At 45.9% G+C, this 17,500-nt stretch overlaps 1 protein-coding gene across 1 annotated transcript in view; it reads right to left on the bottom strand.

The window, feature by feature from the left end:
* Positions 1-60: 60 nt before the first annotated feature.
* atp1a1a.4 (ATPase Na+/K+ transporting subunit alpha 1a, tandem duplicate 4) overlaps positions 61-17,500 on the bottom strand; it is a 26,561-nt gene continuing 9,121 nt past the window's right edge. Inside the window, exons 4-23 of the mRNA XM_080758201.1 lie at positions 16,361-16,462; positions 15,379-15,480; positions 15,120-15,233; positions 14,854-14,988; positions 14,145-14,262; positions 12,631-12,899; positions 11,660-11,968; positions 9,081-9,215; positions 7,873-8,062; positions 7,222-7,397; positions 6,812-6,948; positions 6,506-6,656; positions 5,851-6,019; positions 5,256-5,410; positions 4,530-4,653; positions 4,082-4,227; positions 3,167-3,297; positions 2,621-2,722; positions 1,245-1,336; positions 61-316 (exon numbers count right to left, since the gene is read on the bottom strand). Of these exons, the coding sequence (XP_080614327.1) occupies positions 288-316; positions 1,245-1,336; positions 2,621-2,722; positions 3,167-3,297; positions 4,082-4,227; positions 4,530-4,653; positions 5,256-5,410; positions 5,851-6,019; positions 6,506-6,656; positions 6,812-6,948; positions 7,222-7,397; positions 7,873-8,062; positions 9,081-9,215; positions 11,660-11,968; positions 12,631-12,899; positions 14,145-14,262; positions 14,854-14,988; positions 15,120-15,233; positions 15,379-15,480; positions 16,361-16,462 (2,886 nt within the window). The 3' untranslated portion in view covers positions 61-287. The remainder of the gene's footprint in view (positions 317-1,244; positions 1,337-2,620; positions 2,723-3,166; positions 3,298-4,081; positions 4,228-4,529; positions 4,654-5,255; positions 5,411-5,850; positions 6,020-6,505; positions 6,657-6,811; positions 6,949-7,221; positions 7,398-7,872; positions 8,063-9,080; positions 9,216-11,659; positions 11,969-12,630; positions 12,900-14,144; positions 14,263-14,853; positions 14,989-15,119; positions 15,234-15,378; positions 15,481-16,360; positions 16,463-17,500) is intronic.

Here is a 17,500-nt window from a genome sequence, read left to right as displayed (position 1 = left end):
AAAAGACCTAAAACAAGAGACGACGTACTGTCCGAGACAAAGAAACTCCCGAGTCACGTGTGTGTGTAAAATGGTGCAGACAAGGTTTTATTGTGAACCAACACGTTTCGTGAGCAACATGCACCCATATACAACACATCCAATGTTTTTGTCTTCTTTGGAGCGACTGAACAGGATTGGACATAAGATAATGTAACGTGGCAGTAAATAAAATACAAAACAAAAAAAAGAAAAACTAACAGGAACAGGAAAATGTTGAACGCTCGAACCTCCCGAGGAAGGACGACTCAGTAGTATGTTTCCTGTTCCACCCAACCTGGAAGAGACAAAGAGGAGAGAGCATTCATTAGAGGGGTTGGTTGGACAGACGAGGCGAGAGCGATAATCTCAATATGCTTAAAAAACTTTAAATGCCACTTATGCTTAAAACTTAAAATGCCACTTTTGTGTAATCGGTTGAATCCCAAGTATCCTTATTTTTTTGGGGGGGGGGGGGGGGGGGGCATGTGCGCCAAAAATAGCTGATCTACAAACGTGTTGCGTTGTGAGCTCGTAGATCTGCTATTTTCTTTACAGGTCTGTTTGATCAGGTATAGAAGGGTTTCAGTGGTATACTGAATTTACAATCACAGTCGTACAGAGGTGGCACATACAGTTCAGGCTCTGTTCTGTCAGCCACTGAGCAGTTCTGCTGGAGCAGTTGTCGGTTAAATGCCTTGCTCGAGGGCTCTTCTAAAAGGTGGGTTTTGAGAGAGTGTCGCTGCCTGTCACTGATTGGCTAACGGAACGAAAAACTGTAAAAAGGGGCAGGGCTTCGACTCCACGACCCCATCTGGCATACGAGGAGCATCATTCGACGTGAACGAACGGTTCACTGATCTATGCTGCAGGTTACAGAGGCGGCAGAAAATGCACGCGCACGCACACGCACACACACACACACACACACACACACACAGTTGCTTCCGTGTGAACGTGCTGTGCAGCGAGCAGCCTTTGTGATGCAGAGAGTTGGTTGTGCTGGCAGGCACAGAAAGGTGCATGCATGCATGCATGCATGTATGCACCCGCACACCTGTATGAGTGTGTGTGTGTGTGTGTGTGCGCACGCACGCACGCACACGCACGCGCACAACACACACACACACACACACACACACACACACACACACACACACACACACACACACACACACACACACACACAGAGTAAATAGCTCTGAAGCTAAAAAGGTCTTTCTTACCGCCTGGGTTGCGTCTGAGGATGTATCTTCTGGCTTCATCATAAAGGAAGATAAGGAGGGAGTAAGGGAACGCACAGAACCACCAACACGGTCTGAGATGGATGGAGGGGTGGAGGGATGGATAGACAAAGAGAGAGAGAGAGAGAGAAACTTGGTTACAACTATGCAATTGTCAAGATTTCCACATAATGTATAGTAAGGTTTGCCTCTCATGTCTGCTAACCCACCACGTTTTATCTGACGACCCACTACTTTTTGTCCAGTCACAGTGTCACACGCTAAGTGCCGAGTCTTCTCCAAAAAGAATCTCATGTATAAATCCCCGATCATCATTTTCTTTCAAAGACAAACGAGGCGAAACGGGGCGAAAACAACATGACCCCATTTGAATTAACTCCACACTGGAGTGGATGTAATTACAGAACTAGAACGAGGTTGGAGAGCGGCCAAACGGACGTGGCGCGGGGAAAGAACGTCATTATACTGCTGGAGTGAAACGCTGAAATCTACCCTGCTCTACTGGGAAAACGAGAACGTAAATAGAATAGGCTTCTCCTAAAATGTTCTGAGTGCATTTGCATGTACAGTGCTGTGCTACTGTACTACTGTAGGCCGGGTGCCAGGTAACTGTGTCAGCTCTGGTTTACGTGTGTTTAACTGTGTCAGCTCTGGTTTACGTGTGTTTCCAGATATGCATATAATCCCACAGGAAACACATTTCAACGGTCAACGGTAAACTGCACAACACCGCCATATAAACAATACATGCAATTTAAATGGCACTTATTTGCTCTGGAGGTAATCAAAGTCGCATGCGCCTCTGTGTAGTCCAGATACAGATTACAATCTAAAATACCTTATTACAATATTTGAATTACTGTAGAGAGCGCCCCATTGCCTCATTTCAAATGACATTAAATGCTCCGTTTAATCCCCAAAGAGAAGCTTTTTCTTTCTCCTCCATTCTTGCTTGCTTCCAAGGTGGTAATTTGTTAAATGTGTGTGTTTATGTGTGTATACTGTGACAATACTCTGTGTAATCACTAATCAGCACAGCTGATGACATTTCTAATGTGATTAATCCGTTCTCAAATCTTCTATTAACGGCTAGGTGTGCTGTCACGCTCATTTCAGCACGGCTGGATAACGTATTACGACCAATTGCTCGGTCAGTAGAACTACCTGTAGTAATATAAATATTTCATTACACTTTTGTCCTTTTTTGGGGCGACTCCTCAGTCTACCACCACCAGAGGGGGGTGTTGGGAACCTCTGCTTTAGGGGGTACTTTCTCTGTGTGTGTGTGTGTGTGTGTGTGTGTGTGTGTGTGTGTGTGTGTGTGTGTGTGTGTGTGTGTGTGTGTGTGTGTTACTCACTTCAGGGGGTACATTCTGAGTGCTACATCCATGCCAGGGCAGTAGGATAAGAAAGCAGCCAAGGCTGTCTCCTCAAACAGTCCAAAGATGAGGATGCGATTCCTGAGTGAAGCAAGAAGGGCCAACAGTACAGTTAACAACATTAACCATGTCCAAGGCAAGCCATTTAAACCACAATTATGCTTTGTCGTACAACCGCGTGTCACTTGCTGGAAAGAACAGATTTTTAACTTTTTTTCCTGCGAGCGACATGGTCATATGACAAAGCATATAAGTGTGGCATTCCTGGTACAACAAACAAAGTGACCACCATTGAGTAAAATGTGATGTATAATTCTACACTATTATGTTTTTTAGCAGCCTTCTTGCCAAAGAAAGTCTGTACATTTTTAAACTTTAAATGTTGATGTGGTCTTGAAGTAAAGAAAAAAAGAGTTTTGGAACCATGGTTTAAGTGGTTAAACGTGGGTCCTGTGGTGAAATGCCTGTGGTGTCAGTGTGTGTGTGTGTGTGTGTGTGTGTGTGTGTGTGTGTGTGTGGACGTACTTCATTCCCTGCTGCAGGATGGAGTTCCTCCTGGTCTTGCAGATGATCAGATCGGCCCACTGCACGACCACGATACTGGCGAAGAACGCCGTGTGACACGTGAACTCTACGATCTTTCTGCGCTCGTACGTCTAGCGGAGAAAACGGAGAGGAGGATTAGAGCGCCGTCACCGTGATTTTAGCTTGTTTACAAAATAGTGGAAAAAGCAGATCAACAACTCTAAATGTAGCGAATATATGGCCCTTGTATATTTTATTTGTGGCTTTTATATATTTTCTTTATAGAGGGATAGACAGTAGTAGGCTGACAGGAAATGGGGAGAGAGATGGGGGGGAAGACATGCAGTAAAGGCCGTCGGGATCGGGAGTCGAACCCGCTGAACCAGCCACGGTGCCTCATTCTACATAGTCTAGGAGAATTGTCCTCAGATCCTGTGCAGCAGGGGCGTGGCCCAGTGCGTTGCGTTTCAAATGAAATGCGAATCAAAAGACAGGGGCGGGTCCCACATGGAGTGGGCGCTACATCTAAATAAGACGGAAGGGAAACAATTGCTCCTTGAGCGGTGGTGGTGGCCTACTACAATTCAATTTGGAATTGGATTCCCTTCGGACTATTTTCATGGTATGCACAGTGCTTCAGACCGGAAAGGGGAGTGTCCGCTCAGATTCTGAGCGCAACGTACTTCCCTCACAGGGATACGTTCCTTTTTTCCCCCAGAAGTTCCTTTTTTCTCGCCCGCCTAGTGGCGAAAAATAAAACTTCTGGGAACTCAGATTACATTCTACATAACCATTTAGACCCAAGGCCCGCTTTTAAAATGACCTTCTCTAACCTAAGGTTTCTGAAAACCAGGTCCTCTAACCGAAACCGAACCGAACTAACTCTAAACCCTTAAGGATTATACTGCCACTGACCCACTGCTGTCCATAGCTGTCCTCCAGGTCGTTGCAGTTCTTGTCGTCCCAGTGCACTCGGATGCCCAGCAGGTCCATGGGCAAGAAGCCGTTCTCCGCCAGGATCACAAAGTACGTGAAGAACCCTGCTGTGGCCTGCATCATACCTGTGGGAGACACACATAGGGGAGAGAGATTTTAGTTTGTATTGAGGCCGATTCTATACAAATGCCTTCTAGATCAATCATTCTCACACTCTTTCAAAGGATTGCTTTAAAAAGAAATGTTCAAAAATAGTGCAAGTTCGCACGGCAGATGTGCAAGTTCACACATTGCGGCATGAAAGTGCAAAAAATAAAACCACAAAAAAGACACGGATGCTTTCCCCGGGGTTTTAAAATGGTTAAAAAAAACAATTCTTCGATGGATCGACAAAGGCGCGCTTCAACCGATTGATGCCATGTCTTACCGATCTGTCCGTAGGCTATACTGATGAGTCTCTCGTTAACCAGTTTGTCTGTCTTGGGGTTTCGGGGCTGTCTCTTCATGATGTCGCTCTCGGCTTCTTCATAAGCCAGGGAGATGGCAGGGACCTGGGAGAGGAGCACACGGCGACAGGTTAAGCAAAAAAGATAGCAAAAGCACACATTTTGCGTTGCGTCGTCATAATATACAATGGTAGGAAGAAACAACTAAACAAAAGGTATGTGTTTTAGACGGAAGACAGTCGTGGGAAAATACAATTGATTCATAGATTCTTGTTAATTATTTTGTTAAGAAAGTTGCTTTTGTTTTGTTTGTAGTGTAATAAAATATAATGGAGGTGAATTCTTATGTTTTCATTATGGATGGAAAGTTGTTTTTTTGTCCTGTCACAAAAATGTTTGTTTATTAGGGATATAAATCATGAATCAAGAATTTTATCGAATCGTAGCCCTCTAAATCTGACAAATTATCATATACCTAGAGATTTCAGCCCCTACTCAGAACTGTGCTTCATAGGGTGAACAAAAAAAACAAACCAAATGTTCTGTTCCTGTGTGAAGCCAACTTTCTTTTACCGTGTGGCTGTATAGGAGACTATAGCAACTGTTTGTTTGTCCGGAGCAAATCCCACAAACCCAGCTTGGGGGCAAAGTTGCCAAAACTACCCACAATGACAAAGGACAAAGCATTATTCCTCATAAAGGCTCACCATGTCAGTTCCCAGGTCGATACAGAGGATGGTGACGGTCCCCAGAGGTAGAGGGATGTTGGCGATGATGAACAGAAGGAACGGTGAGATCTCAGGAATGTTACTGGTCAGGGTGTAGGCGATGGACTTCTTCAAGTTGTCGAAGATCAGGCGACCTGCGAGACAATTTCAGGCAAAACGGTGAGGGAACTGTTAGTGTGTGGAGCCTCAAAAACCAATTGCGTGTGTGTGTGTGTGTGCGTGCGTGCGAGGCCATTTGCCATACCGACATCCCAAAGCCATGCATATTAATTAAGTTGCATTCTCCCAACAGCTCTGAAGACATCCTGAACCTTATCCGCCAAATTCAATTTCACCGCGATGTTCCAGCAGAGTGCCCTGCAGTCCCAGCCCAATGATGAACACCCCCCGCCCAGAACAAAGCCCTCCTCCAAACACATTTCCCCATGAAGCCATTCTTGAAAGCCTTCAGGCCGTTCAGCCACACTCCCACACGGAGGTAACGCCAGCAGACCTATATCTTCCGCTCACGCGCGGGGCCCATGAACACATCTCTTCTGAATGCTTGTTGTTGGATCTCAAACTCAAAACTCACCCTCTTCTACTCCAGTGACGATGGAAGCAAAGTTATCGTCCAGCAGGATCATGTCAGCCGCCTGCTTGGAGACGTCGGAGCCGGAGATACCCATGGCGATACCGATGTCGGCTTTCTTCAGGGCGGGAGAGTCGTTCACGCCGTCGCCTGTCACAGCCACGATGGCCCCCTATAGAGAAAACAAGAGATAAATGAAATGTCAGACCTTTGGGCAAACAACCAAAAGGGCAAGGGAGTGCTCTCACTTCATAAGCTATTCACCATTTATAGCTATATTTATAAGCCGGAAGTCAAGCCGGTTCCACACACATACAGTCCAATGACATATAAGGCCATGATCCTAATCTAGGTTAAATCTATGCACAGTCTATTTAATACTCATACCCTGCCAAGGACGACTTTTTTTTTGTGTTTTCAAATGTCAGCAAACAGCACCATCTTGTGTAAAAACACCGGCGTTGCAGTCCCACAGGAAAACGGAACTAGACGCGATCACAAAATCACGTCTAGTTCTAATGTGAAAGGTGTTTCCCAACTTGAAACGTATAACAACGTAGAAGTGTTACAGGTCTAAATGGTTTTTTTTTTTTTTTTTTTTTTTTAAAGCAGTTGAAATAGGTTCTACATAAATACAAGTAAGTATAATAATGGTTACCTGTCTCTGGCAGCCCTCCACGATGATGAGTTTCTGCTGAGGGGAGGTCCTGGCGAACACGATCTCCGTGTGGAATTTCAGGATGTCGTCCAGCGCTTCCGGGGACAGGTCCTTCAGCTCTCCTCCGTGGACCACGCAGGCCTTGGCGTCTCTGAGGGGTGAAACAAATGGAAATTAAAACGCTGTCAGGAGCAGTTACGAGGAACCGGGTGCTGGGTTCAGGAACCACAGGAACCACTGTGTGGACTTGGAAAACATTTCACAGAGTCGTTTTCATTCGATGAATGAATGAATGAGCTGACATACCTTGGGTTGACCTCTGACACTGGAACGTTCAGGCGCGCGGCAATATCCTCGACGGTCTCGTTGCCTTCGGAGATGATGCCGACGCCCTTAGCGATGGCCTTGGCTGTGATCGGATGATCACCTGTCACCATGATGACCTGAGGGGCGGAGACACAACAAACACCACAGCTGAGCAAAGAGTGGAAAACTCCCAATTATACTAACCCAACTAAGACCCTCTATACTTATACTAAGTAGAGGGTCTAAGTGGTTAAAACTGACATTTATGATTTCCAAATAAAGTAATCAAAGTAGCCTATTCTGAGGCAGGCACCCCTGGACTTGCGTCAAGGCAACCCCCTAGGTTGTCAAGGAAGGCTCCCACTTTGAGAAGCCCCGGGGCCTATATACGGTATAACGGTGCGTTATACCTTGATTCCGGCGCTCCTGCATTTGCCAACGGCGTCGGGCACGGCGGCTCGGGGAGGGTCGATCATGGACATGAGGCCCACGAAGCACAGGTTCTCCGTGGGGAAGTTCACCTCCTCACAGTCGAAGTTGAAGCCCTCTGGGAACTGGTCGTCGGGGAGGTTCATGTGGCAGAAACCTGTATTCAATCCGGGGGGAAAGCATCCGTGTCATTTTTAGATTTCAAGAGTTCCAAAATAGCACGAAGAAGTGACACGCTATGAGCTTGTATATATCTGCTATTTGTTTTGCAAATCTTTGAATATATATATATATATATATATAGGCCTATATATTTTAACCCATTCTGAACGGGAACCCGTTTTGGTGTTAGCATCATGTCATGCTTTAGCTATTGAAAAATAGCAGATCTACAAGCTCATAGCGCGCCACCGAGTGGCGCGCTACGAGCTTGTAGGTCTGCTATTTTTTGAAAAATCGAACGACTGACATTTTTTAAAATCTGATCTCATGTCAGAATGGGTTATAATCAGACCAGTGTGTGTCCAGTGGAAAACCTCGTATAGAATCTGATCTCAGGTCAGAATGGGTTTTAAGGGAACATTTTGAGGTCCAGAAGTGTGAGTCCAGCTATGCTGTTCTTGTTTTCTTACCCAGCACTCTTTCTCCCAGCCCTCCCAGCTCGACGTAGGCGTTCTGGAAAGAGTCCTTGAGCTCCTCGTCCAGAGCCTGCTCTTTTCCCGCGACCAGGATGGTGGAGCATCGGTCCAGGATCCTCTCCGGAGCTCCCTTCATCACCAGCAGGTGCTTGGTGTCACCGTTGATGTTCTTGTGGATGGAGAGCTATAGAAAGAACAAGAGGTGTCATTTCAGAAAGAAACAGGGACGGAAATCACCTATTTTCAACATATTTGGGCACAGTTTGGGCCATTGATTTTTTATCCCACGATTTTGTAACCCATTTTTTCACCCCTGTGTCAATCATCTAATGTGATCCTGGGCTCTACACACCCTCCGCCAACCTAGTCCCCATATATGGGGGACAAGGGGAGAGCAACGGACTTGAACTCATGCTTCCTTCATGCCCGAGTGTCCAAGTTGCTCCTTTACACCTGACAGGGGGGGGAGTTTCCCTGGTTGGACGTAGCGCGTGGAAGGAACACGTTATTCCAACCAGTTCCTTTCCCCTCCATCAGGCGCCCCGACTGGCCAGGGGGAGGCAGTTTAGTGACCAGGATTACTGCATGTTTTTTGTGAGGGTACCTACACTAGGGGACACAGGGAGAACATGCAAACTCCACACAGAAAGGCCCTTTCGCCAACCCCCGCCTTCGGGTATGGGCACTGATGACGCGGAGGAGGAAACACGCCGCCAGCACCCACAGCGTCCCGAGCGGGAATCGAACCCAGGACCTTCTAGCTGTGAGGCGACAGCACTACCAACTGTGCCACCGTGTGCTATCGTTATGTTTTGCACATAAATGACATTCCCAAATTAGGGATGCCACGTTGAAAGTGGTTATAATAAATGAATGGTTGCATACAATGAAACTCTTATCTAACTAAAACACATGTCACATGTAGATGGACTGGCATCGATTGCGATGAAATCAGATTAAGTTCAGAGTTGGGGACAATATGCATAAAATAAACAGAATTTGAGGTTACATGTTAACAAGACGGGGCTGGCCATCCCCTGATGACCCAAATGATGCCTCCGAGCTAGAAGAATAAACAATAAAAGGAAGACACGGGGTCTAGTAACGGCCACATAGCCTGTGCTATTCCGTCAATGTCTGGTGGGACCCCAAATATATATTTTTTTAAAAGACGTTGATTCCGGTTGACTGCTGTTATATACCTGGTACTTGTTGGTGGAGTTGAAGGGGATCTCGGCCAGCTTGAAGTATTTCTCCCTCATTTCCTTGACCGATCCACAGCACAGCTCGATGCATTTCAGCAAGGCTGACTCTGAGGCATCTCCGGCCACGTCTCTCTGTTGAAATGATGACACACCGGTAACATTAAAGTCATACTCGATAACCAATGACCATTCCACATAAATGTGTTTTATGACCACTTCCCTGAATACTATTTTTAATTTAGCAAATTGTCTGAACCCCTACAGCTGAGTGTGTAGAGGAGCCGGGAAAGTAGGAAATAAGAAACACACCTTAAAGGATGACTTAACCACTTTTCAACCTTTGAACCCATCTATAAAATCAGTCCTAATGTTCATGATAAACTTGCACACATGGGTCTGTGTTTTAAATTATTTTATTTTATTTTTAGCGAGAGCGATGGCTTCCATTATCGCCTTGCAACTTTTCAGGAATAGAAAGCCTACAGTTTCTATTAGCTTGGATTCCCCACTGATGATGTCACTGGAAGACTGCCCATATCCCTCCTATGAGACACAGACTGAGTAGAGAAAAAAATGCACTATTTTATCATGAACATTATGAGGACCAATTATATGAAGATAGGTTGAAAAGTGGTGAAGACGTCCTTTAAGATACGAATATGGTTTGCATTTCATCTTGAGGAGCTGTATCTTAACCGTGACTTTTATTACGGACATAATCCAGCGGTACCACGAAGATGCTACTGGTACAGTAGCCGTTAGCCGTTTGCTAACTGGAATGGAACTATCATGGGATTTAAATGTTTTTTGAACCGATTTCAATTGACCACCAGTCACCACAAGGTGTCGCCAAACTATCACTTGGCACTTGTCGCTGTGCCTTACTGGCTCACCTGCCAGTGAGGAGTGTATCACTTCCGTCCTACTCCTCCCGTTCATAATCTAATCTAACTAATCATTTTTGTAATGAGGATGGAAATTGGCGCTGTGATTGGACCGGAAAATGTACCATGTGATTGGCTGGAAGAAGGTGTGCCGTCCGGCGCTGTGATTGGCTGAGCGTCGCGTAACGGGTGAGCCACAGGGACAGCCGTATATATATATAAGTGGGACATTTTGAGCGCGCAATTGGCACCGAAATGTGTTAAGTAGGTTAATGTATATCTATTAATCTAGGGTTTACCGGCAGAGGAAAGACACCTGGGTGAAATGTACTCACAATGTACTCAGCCAAAATCGCCGCATTCCAGCAAAAGAAAGAAAAAATGACCCAAACGGTACTTGTAATAATAATTATTAATATTATCGCAATAATAATAATAATAATAATAATAATGAGGCTATCTCATATCTATATCTGTTCACATGAATACAGCAGTTGTCCACCAGGGGGACTGAAAACGCAGCTCAACGACTGTACAGTGTATATACCTGTATATGCACAAGTCTAGGTTGCAATAGGCTAAATGTAGGCCAGTAATAGATTGCTTGTAGACCAGTATAGCCCAGTATACTATACTATAGACACATTTCTATTCTGTCATCTTTTCTCTCTGCTTTACTAAACCTCGCTAATTGCTTGGGTTCTCCTCTCTAAAGCCTATGGGCCCCCTCCATGGGGCTCAGTCAGGCCATTACTTTTTACTTTTACTAATAGACACTGACATAATAGTGTAGCTTTGCCAGGGTTGGCTGGCCGGAGAGTAGCGTTGGACTTTTCTGGGTGATTCCGGTCATTGCATCATGCCAAAATGAACCCGTGATCAAAACCCAACTGTATTGGAATAATTAGTCAACACATGAGGCCTTACATTTGCTGTACTTGCCTCCCCCTGATATTGGACAAATAGATGTTTCTCCAGTTGGTAGGTTCTTGACAGAGTTGACGTGATCTAACTCCCCCTGACAGGTTTACGGTGATTGATTATCTGTACATTTTCTTTTCTTTTCGCCGTTCAATTATTCAGCACCCTTATTGTTCTGCTGTCAATGGGTGAACCGGAGCAAACCAACCAACAACAGCTGAGGTTGTTTTGTTTGCGTTTGTAAATTGGCCTTTCTATTCTGAATGACTGGGGCGGATCGTTGTGGCGAAATGTTTAAAGGACAATTCCGGAGTAGCCGTTTTCTTACCGTTTTCTGCCAGCGAGCAGTGGTTAGAGGCGGGGGAAAATAAAAATCCATTGAAAACGCAACGTAGCTCAGAGCATGCGCACGTCTGGGTCATAGGCTTGTTCATCTTTTTTTTTGGGATGAAACATGCATCGTATCTGGTCATTATGAAGACAGATGTGTAGGGGGGGGAAACAGCCTAAGACCCAAGCGCACACAGTCGGAGCTGCGGTGCGTTCTGAATGGAGTTATGTCATTCTTAACCTCTACTACTCGTCAATGGTTCTTATTATCATCAGATTAAGGTTAACGGCTACTCCGTTAAGACCAAGACGCCGTTGCTTGTTGAAGTTGTTAATGAATGAATGTGAACCCTTACAGTGTGACTGCAATTCTCTGTTTATCTGCAAATAAAAATGAAGTTTTAAAAAAGGAAAAAAAAGACCAGACGCCGGTCGGGGTACCTTGAGGATGGGCACGTTGGTCTGCTCCGCCAGGAAGACGGCGCGGTTGCACAGGCCGGCGACCCTGGCCAGGGCTCCCCAGGTGGCCGAGCTCCTGTCGAAGGAGGTCCCGCTCTGGTTCTCGGTGGTGTCGGCCTCGTGGATCTGGTTGTCGAACCACATGTGGGCCACGGTCATCCTGTTCTGGGTCAGCGTGCCCGTCTTGTCGGAGCAGATGGTGGAGGTGGAGCCCAGGGTCTCCACGGCCTCCAGGTTCTTCACCAGGCAGTTCTTCTTGGCCATGCGCTTGGCGGTCAGCGTCAGACACACCTGGTGGGGGGGGTGGAACGGAACATCGGTTATCGGATGTTTTTACGGCATAGTCGTGAGTTTTAAACATTTTAGCGGTGACGTCGCAGGTCCCGAGGTTCTCGTCTATTCTCAGACACACACACATAGGGCTGTGTTTTATGCCATGTTTTTGGTTGTCTTCATCAAAGGCTTGTGACTTTGACAGTATGATCCTATCTACGGTATTAGTACCAACCACAGGCTTTTAGAATTTGATTAGTAGGCCTACAGCTTCCAACAGGGAGCGAGTCCAACTGCATTTATAGAGAACCCATTAGAGAAATAGAACCAAGAGTTTGTAACTAGAGTCACAAGGGCCAGACAGACGTTTCAAGGCATCGCTTAAAACAGCCAACATCAAAGGCTCAAGACGTTACTGCCGTAAATGTAGGGCTTATACTACCTAGTACCTACCATACAATATCAACGGTTTAGGTTTACTATACCTAGCATACCATATCAACGGTCCAAAAAAACCAAGAACTAAAACAAGAAGATAAAGAATAACAGTAAACAAGATTCATTTTGTTCGTTGAAGTGCTTAATATCATACTAATATATAGAACAGGTGGAGCTGAGGCGGCCATGGCTTTGCCGTACATGGCGAACCGATTATTATAGCGAGCATCAGGAGGACTCACCGTGACGGTGGCCAGCAGGCCCTCGGGCACGTTGGCGACGATGATGCCGATGAGGAAGATGACCGCCTCCAGCCAGCCGTAGCCGAGGGCGAGCGACAGCACGAAGAAGGACACGCCCAGGAAGACGGCCACGCCCGTGATGATGTGGATGAAGTGCTCGATCTCCTTGGCGATGGGCGTCTTGCCTCCCTCCAGGCTGGAGGCCAGCGTGGCGATGCGGCCCATGACCGTGCGGTCTCCGGTGCTGATGACGATGCCCCTGGCGGTACCTGGGGGGGGGGGGGGGGGGGAGTCAAATAAACGCCTTAGACTTGAGACTTAGAAAAATACATTTTATTTTATTTTAAGATGCTGTGCTCATGGTGCTCTGTGCTCATGGTGAGATTAAAAAGCAAAACGTTTTCGGTCCTCAGACCTTCGTCAGTGCTATGGTTTTTTTACAGACAAAGAACTTTTAAACAGCTTCCAAACAATACAGCTCAGGTGCTGTGCATTACTAATTGGTGACATCACCTGATTGTGGGCGTGGACTTTGTTTATACGGTGAGCGAGTCTTTTCCTGTCAAAGTTTCCCTTATGTTTTTGAGACCACCGCTACCGTAGTCAAGTTTAAAGAGAAAAAAAGGACGAAGAAAGGCGCAACAGTTTTCTCAGTGTTTTGGGGAGTCAAATAAGACACGTTTTAGTTTTGCCTGTAAGGCACTTTGGGGGAAAAAAACACGTCCAAACACTTGATTGACACTGAGTGAGTTAACAAAATGGAAACACGCTGCTTCCAATCAATGTTCTCAACCAATGCGGTCGAGAACAATGATTTTACAGGAGTTATTATGTCCAGTTTTATGACTCACAACAACAGTCGATGATGTTTAGAATAGAGGGATAAATCAGGGAGGAATACAAATGTATACATTTCAGAGTGAATAGTCTTTCAAGATAAATACAACAAGGTTTATCATGCAATGTCATCGTTTCTATTTGCGACAAGCCTATTTAAACACAATGACTTAAGCAACGTCTTACTTTTTCTAAACCTCTGACCTCTGACTAAGGGGTCTGACTCATTATTTTGGTTACCATGGAACTGATAAATACATTTGTAATCAACTTAACATCAAACAACATTTTGTTGCGGCAAAAAACGGTCAAAAACATTCTTCATTGAATCAAATCTCAAAAGAAACAATGCACTACTTCAGTGGTCATTTGAAAATATGTGAGCAACTGCTGATGTGACTATACGTCCTGGGGGTATATATGTTTAGCTCAAAGAAAGAAAGGGTGCAGGTCTTTTTTCCGACAGCATATTGATCAGAAACCTCAATCCTAACCTAACCCTAACCGCAAGCACGGGAGCAGCGCATGTCGGACCATCGCTTTTTCGCATCGCAGCGAATGTCCCCCCGCTGCGGAGCGGACCGTTGCCCCGTCGGCTAGAATGCTGTCGGAAAAAAGGCCGCCTCCCGAAAGAAATGGCCAGTTTCCTGTCCTCAATGACTCCTCCTGTCCTTTACCTTCAACGCAGTTGGTGGAGAAGAAGGCGATGTTCCTGGTCTCCAGGGGGTTGTCGGCGGAGAAGTCTGGGGTGCGAGACTGGGGCTCTGATTCACCGGTCAGGGAGGAGTTGTCCACCTGGAAGAAGAAGGGGAATTGTTGTTTTTACCGGAAATGGAAGGTGAAGACGAAAAAAAAAAAAAACCTACACATAGGAATGACCCGACAAGGGTGTGTTTTGTTTTGTCTGGGCAAAATAATACAGTTAAAGGGACACTTCACCCTTTTTGCAAAACAATATATGTTAATGACGTTTAGAAGCTTTAGATCACTTTCCTGGGGGTATTTATGTGTGTAATATGTGGTTTTAGATATTTTAGATTGTAGCAGTGAGCCTGTTGTCTCTGATGTCATGGACACTGGGCTCACTTCCTTCCTGGACTACATGTTGTCTCAGTAAGACAGCTCTCCCCCCTATCCACAAGGAGGAGCAGTGCACCAAAGAATTATGGGAATTGTAGTCCAGGAAGGTAGTGAGACCAGTGTCCATGACATCAGAGACAACAGGCTCTGATGTCCCCCAGGAAAGTGATCTAAAGCTTCTAAACGTCATTAACATTTTTTTTTTTGCAAAAAGGGTGAAGTGTCCCTTTAACAGCAAGCAGGGCACAGTAGTAGACGCTGTTTCAGTAATCGGGTACAAAGTGATATCTCTTGAGGTTTCCGAACCTTGCAGCCGTGCGCGGAGACGATCCTCAGGTCAGCGGGGATCCTGTCTCCGCCCTTCACCTCCACCAGGTCTCCGGCGACCACTTCCTCTGCGTTGATCTGCTTCTTCTCGCCGTCGCGGACCACCAGGGCTTGCTGCGAACACCAAAGAACACACACATTTAACCTCGAATCCTCACGAAGGCTTGAATTCATGGGGATGGCATTCCTAGGTAATGGTAATCCTAGCCAGTATCTCCTGCCGATGGCCGCATGGAGGAACTCACCTGTGGCACCAGGTTCTTGAAGGAGTCCATGATCTTGGAGCTCTTAGCCTCTTGGTAGTAGGAGAAACATCCGGTGATGATGACGACGGCGGACAGCACAACACCCAGGTACAACTGCGCGTATACGAGAGAGAGAGAGAGAGGACGAAGAAGATCACAAATGACTATCACTATCAACCAACTACAAAGTCAACAATGTACCAAGTAAGAGCATAGAACAGCCACGGTCTTCGAGAACGGCCGCTTCTTTTCCCCTTACGTTATCATTGGCCGGTTCATCTTCAGACGCGGCCTGAATTCCGTAAGCCAGGAAACAGAGGATCGCACCGATCCACAGGAGTGTGGAGAAACCGCCAAATAGCTGTAAAAACACACAAAGAGTTTTAGGGTCAAAAGTAATACTAGGTGTGGGGGGAAAAAATAAACATTTTGGTTAACTGAAGTAAAAACTCAAAACTAAACTCAAACCAAACGGAAAGAAAGAAAATCAATAACTGACAGAAGCTCCGAAGACACAGCTGGCAGTAACCCCCCCCCGCCCCGCCCCCACCTCAATCTGAACGCATGACAACAGGACATTCAGATGCAAGCAGGCCTCTCCAGATGACCCACAAAGCAGCTGGCCGCAACTCTAAAGGATTTAGTACTGTATTATAGGCAGTGGCTCAGCGCAGAATGAGCGGACCTCTGCCTCTCGCATTTTTGAATATCCCAAACAAACCTCGGAGGCACTCTTGCCCCATACATTCCCGTTCCCCTAGGGCCGCCCATCCCCATACATTCCCGTTCCCCTAGGGCCGCCCATCCCCATGCTGGCTTGTGGTGGACATTTTGGACAATAATAGACCTAGCCCTGAATGCCCCCATAACAGATCTGTAACTCTGAGAGTGTTCAAATGGAACGATTTGCACGCTACAGAGTTAATAAAACATTTGAGAACCATTGAGGACCAGTGGACTCATAACGTGTCAGTGTACATCAGTGTCACACATATTCTGAAGAAAACCTGGAGGCTTGACATTCAGTAATTGGATCTTATGATACAAAATAACATTATAATGGTGTGTAAAAAAAAAAAAGAAGGGGGAAATCTAGAATTTGCCATGGACAAGACCAAGTCTTTGCCATGGACAGTCGGACACATTAGTCCATGTATGGACATGTCGATGACCCACATTACAGTTTCAAGTACCCAGAGCGGCGGCAACTCTTTAGTGTTTTTTGGGGGGGGGGTTTTTACCTGCCGACAGAACTTGATCCACTCTGGAGTGGTGGGGGGAGGGGTGAGAGCGTTAGGGCCGTCGCGTGCCAGAATCTCCTTGGCCCTGAGGGACGAGAGACCCTGGAGAGAGGAGAGAGAGGAGAGAGGAGAGAGAGTCAGGGGGGTGTCATGCAGATAATCGCAGCACAAAGTGGATGAACAAAGTAGAGCTGATAACAGCGGCAGAACACGGAGAACTTTCGGGAGCTTTGATGTGTAAGCTTTGATGCCGTGCAAAGTAACAGTCTGGTATTCAAAATGTACTTGGGTCTAAAGTACAGCAAGTATTATTGGCATCGAAATGTGCTTAAAGTGCCAAAAGTAAAAGCACTCAATGTGCAGAATGTCCCATTTCAAAGTATTCAAATGTATGACAATCTTTTGAAAATAGAACGCCACGTCTTCATTTGGCTATTTTCAAATGGGCCGAAATAGCCAATAAGTGGTTAATGTATGTTTTTGTAATAATAATCAAAATCTACAAAGTAACTGGTACCAAAGGTTTTAAAATAATTGCAGTGGAGACTAGTATGCAATATGTCTCTCTGAGACGTAGTGAAGTAGAAGTAAAAGTGTAGAAATATGGAAATACTCCAGTAAACTAAAAGTACCTCAAAATGGTACTTAAGTCCATACTTGAGTACATTAGTTACTTTCCACCACTGAAATTAAGCATTTCCTTAGCAAAAGGATTAATTTAAAACTCCCTCCCTTGTTTTTCCGGGTTTTTCTGTCCCCCCAGAAAAACCAGGAAAACCCGTCCGGTGAGTCCAGAAGAAACCCCACACTCCCAGTCTAGTCGGTGTGAAACCCGACCACAGACAACAGAGTACTTTGTCTTTTGTTATTGTGATCAGAAATAGGTTCCCCATGTCTTTCCCTTTCAAGACAAGGACCTCCGCGGCTGTCGGATTACAGTCGGAGCGGGTAGCGAGACGAAACGACAACACCTCGACTCGCAGGGGGGGGAAGGAAATTTCCCTAAAGCTTTTAAATTGCAGCCTCCGTGCTTGCCCGTGTAATTACAGAGACTATCACAACATGGAACCTATGCTTAATTGTGGGCGCTGTGCCTGTGAAACCAAAACAACATGCTATGCTGCAAAGCTGCATGCATTG

Source organism: Protomyctophum bolini (genome assembly GCF_963924005.1).
Source record: "Protomyctophum bolini genome assembly, chromosome: 24".
NCBI classification, from domain to species: domain Eukaryota; kingdom Metazoa; phylum Chordata; class Actinopteri; order Myctophiformes; family Myctophidae; genus Protomyctophum; species Protomyctophum bolini.
This window is presented reverse-complemented; position numbering and strand designations above follow the sequence as displayed.